Source organism: Cajanus cajan, chromosome 5, assembly GCF_000230855.2.
Source record: "Cajanus cajan strain Asha chromosome 5, NIPB_CcT2T_4, whole genome shotgun sequence".
Lineage (NCBI taxonomy): Eukaryota > Viridiplantae > Streptophyta > Magnoliopsida > Fabales > Fabaceae > Cajanus > Cajanus cajan.
In genome coordinates, this window is record NC_138521.1 from 19003124 (window position 1) to 19011376 (window position 8253).

The 8253-nt window shown below is 28.0% G+C and overlaps 1 protein-coding gene across 1 annotated transcript; it reads right to left on the reverse strand.

The window, feature by feature from the left end:
• Positions 1 to 1683: 1683 nt before the first annotated feature.
• Positions 1684 to 7762, reverse strand: LOC109809236 (UDP-glycosyltransferase 76F1-like). Its single transcript, XM_020372484.3, has 2 exons — positions 7239 to 7762; positions 1684 to 2715 (listed from the first exon to the last, which is right to left on the reverse strand). Exons 1-2 carry the CDS (start codon positions 7705 to 7707, stop codon positions 1802 to 1804), a joined length of 1383 nt encoding a protein of 460 aa, XP_020228073.2. The 5' UTR covers positions 7708 to 7762; the 3' UTR covers positions 1684 to 1801.
• Positions 7763 to 8253: the final 491 nt, after the last annotated feature.

The following is an 8253-nucleotide window of genomic DNA, read 5'->3' on the forward strand; positions in this document are numbered from 1 at the left end:
TAATTATAATATATATATATATATTAATACTAACATATATAATGTAATATGTTAAAAAAAATTAATTTTTGAAAAAATAAAATTTGTAGCATGTATGTTTACCTATTGTGTTTTCTATTTATTATATATGACGATTAAAAAAATCAAAATAGTAAGATTATATATCTTGATTAAAAAAATCAAAATAGGAAAGATCGGAAGATTTATGTTCTATTTAGAATTTTTATTATAAATTATATTTTAAAATAAATTATCATCTAAAAATATATATTAGATATTAAAAACATGTTTATATCATAAATAAATTAAACTTGGTTTTTATAAAATTTAACATTTATTTTTATATTTTTATTAGTGTTAAATTATTTTAAAGTAGGTCTTTAGGATTATAATTCTAACCAAATATTTGAAAAAATGTTTACGGCAGATAAATTATAATATAATCTAGTCGGACCTAATTATTTTTATTTTTAATTATAATCATAGATATAAAATCATGTAAAAAATAATTATGATATATTTATATTTTTAAAAATTATATGAAATTTTTAATACTACAAATATACGAATAAATATTGTTCCAACTATCTAAAATTTATGGATCCATCACTGACTACAAATATACGAATAAATATTGCCTCTACTATCTAAAATTTCTGGATCTGTCACTGTTGATAGGCAAGATGACTGGAAAAACTATTAAAGAAAGGAAAAATGACATTATTTAACAATTTTGAATTACTTTTCTAAGCATTAGAAAGACCATCCATGAACTACAGACAAGAAACCCTCAATCATGCTCCATGATTAAGACATCAAAATCATGAGTATGAAAAATGTACTAAAAGTCAAAAAGCAATTGACTATTTATCCTTTGAAGATGCAATTATTGAAGAGTAAGTGGTGAATGATATAAGCTTTTACACCACCTACTGAATTATTAATGTAATCAATTATGTAAAAGGTTTATTATTAAGGGTAGTTTTGTAAATAGTCCTTTCCTAAACCTCCTATAAATAAGTCCCTTATACTAAGGTAAAGTAGAGTTTTTTGAATAAAAAAAACCCTCATTGAGAGTGTGCTAGTCTCTCATGAGACTTAGTCAAGTTCTTGAGAGTGAATCCAAACCTTTGTAACAATTAATTATAAATATTAACTTATTTTAATTACTCAACTTACTTTGTGGAAGCATCAATGGGCTTTATTACTTAACAAAGTCTAGGTATGTCGATTATTAACTTAAATATAATATGATTATATGCATGTTTAAATTATAGTTGTGGGAATTGAAAGGAAAAAAAAATAGCTTCTAAAGATTTAGAACACCTAGAAACAGTTGAAAAAGATGGAAATTACGAAGAAAATATTTTGATAGAGCAATTTTTTTTTAATAAAATACAAAAAAGAAGAGTTAGATCTAAAAATAGCTAATATTAAAGTATAAATAAAAAGAATAAATTTAAGACTATCATAAATTTATTTCATAATATTAGCTATAGGGTGATGTTGAATCTTAGAAAAAGATTATAGGGTATAAACTTAATCTTGAATCTTAGAACTAAGAACACAAACCAAATGAAATATATGCAAAAAAAAAAAAAAATGGGAGAAAATACATTTGAACAGAGAAAATTGAAGAACCACTCATGCATAAGGAAAACATAATTAAATTGAAGACAAGGCAAGAGTAAATGGTTGCTGATATTATATGCTATATTAACATTTGATTATTCTGTTCAGTGATTTTTGTACATATATAAGTTACCTTTTGCATTGCATGTATTTGATTCTTGTAGAGAAATCAATGAGCTTTAGAAGTAGAACATTCCAGTGACAACATGTCACTAACCAAGCTATCAAGGGAACTGTAAGACGAACCACCTTGTTTCAAGCAAACACTTGCCTTTTCTTTCAAATTCAAGGCATTCTCTCTAATCTCATTCACTTCATCCCCAACCATTAGTTTTTTTATGGTCTCCTCTACCTCTCCTCTCTCTAGCTTATTCTGTAAATCCACCCCTACCTTCCAAACATCGCTTGCATATTTGGCATTGACCTTTTGGTCAGCAAAACAAGGCATACAAATCATTGGAACCCCTTCACATATGCTCTCCAAAGTTGAATTCCAACCATTATGAGTCCAAAATACTCCCACAGCAGGATGGCTCAGCACTTGTTCTTGAGGAGCCCATTTGACAATGTAGCCTCTTCCTCCCAAATTCTCTAGGAACCCACTTGGCAATGGTTCAAGCCATTCTGAGCCACGGATTAACCCGGGTCGAACAACCCACAAAAATGGTTGCTTGCTGTTGGCTAGCCCCCAAGCTATCTCCAAGAACTCAACCTTACTTATTGTTGAAACACTCCCAAAACTCACATAAACAACACTTCTATGTTCTTGTGTGTCTAACCAAGACATGCAACTTTTGTCTGGGGCCAACAAGCTAGTAAAAGAAGTTGAACTACTTGTAAGAAAGTGTTTGTGAAAAGGACCTATAGGGTACATTGGTACAGACAAATCTTGGCGCAATTTTGTTAATACAGATGATTCCAACTCTTCAAAGGTGTTCCAAATAACGCCTGAAGAAGCCCTGCATGACTCAACAAAACGACAAACTAGTTCATAGAATGCCTCAGGATCCTGCGACGGAATCTTGGGAAGGTCTTTCACTTTGAATGGTGGAAGATCCAGCACAGGTTCTTCCAATCGAGATTCTGAATTTTCAACAGAAGTAAACACTAAATTCTTAAGCCCTTTTTATCTCAAGAAGGCATGTTGCTTCAATCCGCACTTCAGAAAAATGACATTTTTATTATAATATTTATAAAAATGAACAAAATAAATGTTTCATTGCATTTTCCACTCGGTTATTGAGGTTTTAATTTCACCAATACAGTATTTCAAGTTTTTGCTTATTTACAATCAAGTGTATCTATTTTTATATGGGTTGGAGTAGTGGTTACTTAGGCCTACACTTGCACTTACACTCTCACGTGGTATAGATGACCTATTTAGCGAACACCCCGCATTCGATTTATTTAGTGAAATTAGTCATGTCTTTGTGAACTAGATACTTATGGCGGTTCCATATTAAATTGAGATTTCATAAGATTTTTTTAATATAATTTTTTATAGATTTTAAAATATTTTTTAAAGATTTTTTAAAAAAAATTGTAAAAAATATAATAACTTTTAAGATTTTTTAAAAAGATTTTTTAATCAAAATTTTGTAATATGAATTTTACAGGTATATTAAATTGAGATTTCATGTCTTTTTAACATAAAAAAAGTCTTATAAATTTTAAAAAACTCTGAAAGAATTTAATGATTTTTAAGATTTTGTAAATATGTAATATTTTTTAATATTTTTTAAAGACTTTTTTAATCAAGATTTTGTAATATGAATTTTAATGGATTTGTATTTTAAGAATTTATAAAATTTGAAAGAATTTTATTAAATTTCAAAGGACAATACTTTTAAAAAAAATAATATAATTAATAAAAATAAATAAATGACAAGGTTTGAATAATGAAAATAAAATCAATAAAATTTTCAATCTTTTGATATACAATTGATTTTAGTTTCATATCCTCTTAAGAAACATTTTTCTACATGCAACCCTCTATCCATTTATATTTTCTCATTCAAACTATTGAATTTGAACATACAATTGAATATGGTTTCATGTCCTCTTAAATAACATTTCTCTGCATTCAACCCTCTATGCATTTATATTTTTTTCATTTGAACTATTGAATTTGAACAATATATTCAAAATTATGATATTCATTAACAGATAGAATTGTTAAAATATATTTTTAATATATGTTTTAAAAAATTAATATTTTAACATTAAATTTTATTAAAAATAAGTATTTGTTAAATTTTAATAATTTAAAATTTTAACAATATATAATATTTAATAATTTAACAATAATTTAAAATATCTAATAATTAAAAAACAAATATTAATTAACTATAAATCAATATTGATAAATAAAAATGTGAACAAAATATATTGCTAGATAAAAAAATTGATAAAAAAATAAGGAGAGGAAATAAATGAGAAAAATGAACAAAAAAGAAAAAGAATATGAGATAGAAAAGACACGAGAAAAGAGAGACAAGTAAAGGAAGATGAGATAGGGAAGAGAGAGAAGGGAAAGAAAAAGATAAGAGAGAATATGAGAGAGTGAAAAAGAGAGCGAAAGTGAAAAAGAAAAAAAAAACAAAAAAAGTGAGAGAAAAAAAGAAGAAAAAAAGAATGTGAAATCTCAATAATTTTAATAAGATTGTTGAAAGAGTAAATTATATATAAATTTTATTAAAAAATCTTGCAAAATTCATCCATCAAAATAATTCATTGAAATCTCTATTTTTTTTAATACCAACATTTTTTTTAATTGAAAAAAACTTAATTGAATACAACTAGGTTTTAAGGTACCCCTTAAATATCACCGGATTTTAATGTAAACTTAAAAAATTTTAATTGCCTTAATTGAATACTACATAACTTTTTTATATTAAAATTATTTTGATTGAATACTAAAAGACTTTATAATAATTTTTTTTTTAAATCTTTTGAAATCTGATCCAATAGACCCCATAATGAATTTGTATCTTAAGAATTTTTAAGATTTAAAAGAATTTTATAAATTTTTAAAGGGCAATATGAATTTAAAAAAAATAATACAATTAATAAGAAAAACATAAATGACAAGGTTTCAATAAAAAAAATAAAATCAATAATTTTTTCAATCTTTTAATAAATAATTGATTTTGATTTCAAGTCCTCTTGAGCAACATTTCTCTACATAACATTTATATTTTTGGTTAAAAACCTAATTTGGTCCCTTATAATATTTTTTGTTTCAATTTAGTCTTACTTTAATTTTTTGTTTCAATTTAGTCCCTAATAATTTAAATTACTACAATGTCGGACTTCTGTCCAAATTATTTAAACAGAGTTAACGGTTGGCCACGTGGATGTCACGTAGATGCATAGGTAGATGCTAAATTTCTTTAATGCATCTGGAACCAGAACAGCCCGTTCTGAAACCAGAATGATCCGTTCTGCTTGCACTCTTGGTGTGTTAATTTTGCACCTGGAACGGGTCATTCCAGATGCAAAATTAACACACCAATTATGTAAGCAGAACGGGTCATTCTAGTTTCAGAACGGGCCGTTCTGGTTCCAGAATACCAAACACAAATGATTGCTGATTATAGTTCACGCCCGTGATTCTAAATCACGGTTGTGAATCGTGCAAGGAAAAAGATCCAAGGTACAAAACATTTCAAATACTAGATTTGGTAATATTGTCAATAGAAATTGATAACTTTAATTGCTAAACATTTGGGTTATACAGTGTATTACTAAGGACAATGTAGTGTATCACTAAGGAAAATAGTGGCAGGTTTTATTTCATTGTTAGTCAAACTAGAGTGAACCACTTATTATCAAATCAGCATTATACAGTCATGGATGAAACAACATGGTATTTTCCCTTGAAGTCATTGACCGATGTACCCCAACAACAACAACAACCTGTTCTTGAGGAGGTACAACCTGAAGTAGAGGAAGATGACACACAAGACCAACATTTCACCACACAATCACATGTACAAGTAGATAATGTTGATATCCTGTCAGTCATTCAGTGTATGGATCGTCGATTGCAAGAGATGGATAAACGCCAACAATACTATAATTATATGGTGGATAAGATGTATTATTGGCACCTTCAGTGTTATCTAGATAATTTCCTTTCTCCGTAATTTCTTTGAACTTTCTTAGTATATTTTATATTATGAATTTTTGTTTTTAGTCTCTGAACCATATTTCATTTTTTTAATATATGTTATGTTATGAATTTTTGTTTTCAATTTTTGAACCACATTACTGCAATTTTTTGAACGCACGTATGTGGTTGGCATTCTGAAACAGCCCGTTCTGAATCTAGAACGTCTCGTTCTAAAATCAAAACGGCTCGTTCTGGTTTTAGAACAGTCCGTTCTGCTTGCACTCGCTGTGTGTTAAATAATGCATCTAGAACGACCCGTTCCAGGTACAAAATTAACACACCAAGAGTGCAAGTAGAACGGATCGTTCTAGTTTCAGAACGGGTCGTTCTGGTTCCAGATGTATTAAATAAATTTGGCATCCACCTATGCATCTACTTAGCATCCACGTAGCCAACAGTTAACTCTATTTAAATAATTTGAAACAAAAAATTAAAGTGAGACTAAATTGAAACAAAAAATATTATAACGGACCAAATTAGTCTTTTAACCTATATTTTTTCATCTATACTACTGAATTTATATATGTTCAAATTTTTTATATTCATTTCCTAGTAGAATTGTCAAAATATATTTTTAATATGTGTTTAAAAATTTGATATTTTAATATTAAATTTTATTAAAATTAAGAATTTGTTAAATTTTAATTGTTTAAAATTTTTAACAATATATAATATTTAATAATTCAATTTTTTTAAGTATTTAATAATTAAAAAAAATAAATTGATAAATTATACATTAAAATTGATATATAAAAATACAACAAAAAAATATTGATGAATAAAAAAGGATAAGAGAAAAAAAATGAAATAAAGATGACATGAGAAGGGAGAAAGAGAGAGAGAGTGAGAGAAAGAGGAAGGAGAGAGAAAAAGAGAAAGAAGAAGACCATGGGAGATAAGAAATATAGAAGAAAAAAAAAGGAAAAAGAGAAGATGAGAGGGAGAGAGAGTGCAGAGAAGAGTAAAAAGGAGAGAGAAATGAAAAAAGTGAGAAAAAAACAAAAAAACAAATATTGCAAAATTTCAAATAATTTGATGAAATTGTTAGATTAATAAATTATATATAAATTTTATTAAAAAATCTTATAAAATCTATCTATTAAAATAATTCATTAAAATATATATTTTGAAATATTAGCAGATTTTATTTTTTAAGTAAACAAAATTAAAGATTACAATATTCTAACATATTCTTAAAAAATTTTAATTATCTTAATTGAATATAATTATATTTTAATATATATTTTTTTAAAAAAAATTAATTATTTTAATTAAATATTATATATTTTTTATATTAAAAAAAATCTCAATTGAATTATGTAAGATGATTCTAATAAAAATATGATTGAATTTTCCAAAATAAAATTTTTAATTATAAAAAATACTATTTTCTTTGAATTGAATTGAAAATTAAAGGAAGGAAGGAAGGAACCTTGTATGGGGAGGTAGCCCTTTTGTCTAAGGAGGGGAAAGGAGGCAAAAGCAAGAAAAGAGGAAGCCCCACCAGTTCTGAGCACAAGGCGCGGGAGCTTAAAATGATGACACACGGGTTGAATGAAAAGAAGGGAAGCATCGGCGATGAAGCAAGGAACACGTTCCTTAGACTGAGACAGCACCGCAGCCAAGTACTCCTCGAGAGGGTCTTTGCATCGGACGTTGATGAGGTCGCTGAGGTGCAGGCCGTCGAGCGTGGAGGCTTCCGCATGGGATATTCCGTCGGCGATGGCGTGGAAATCGAAGTGAGGGTAGGACGATGGGTCGGGGGAGTTGAAGAGGGTGTGGACGATGGTGATGGAGAACCCCCTCGAGAACAGGATCTCTGCTAGGTTGAGCAACGGCGTTATGTGCCCTTGTAGCGGTGATGCCATCAGCAACAATCTCTCACCTTTCGCTCTTTCCATGCTTTCCACTTTCAATTCAATACTATTCTTCTCCTACTTCCACCACTTTTTTATATACACCGGTGACTTAAAAAAAAAATACTCCTTCCATATTTTAGGTTTAAAATTTATGTATAATATTTAAGAAAATAATTAATATTTTAAATTTTTAAAATATTTATTATTTATTTTTTTGTTATATTCTTTAGATGATTAAAGAAGAAATAGATATATTAAAAATGAATAAACACATTTTTTAAGGTTAAATACCTCTTTTAGTCCCTGATAACAATTTTTTATTTTAATTTAGTCTCACTTTAATTTTAGGTCTCAATTTGGTTCCCAATAATTTAAATCATTGCAATTTGGGACTTCTGTCTAAATGATTTAAACGGAGTTAACTGGTGGCCACGTGGATGCCACGCAGATGCCACCTAGGTGGATCTCAAAATACTAGAAGATACCTAGAACTAGAACGACCCGTTCTGGTTACACTAATGGTGTGTAAATTTTGTACCTGAAACGGGCCGTTCCAGTTGCAAAATTAACACACCAATAGTGTAACCA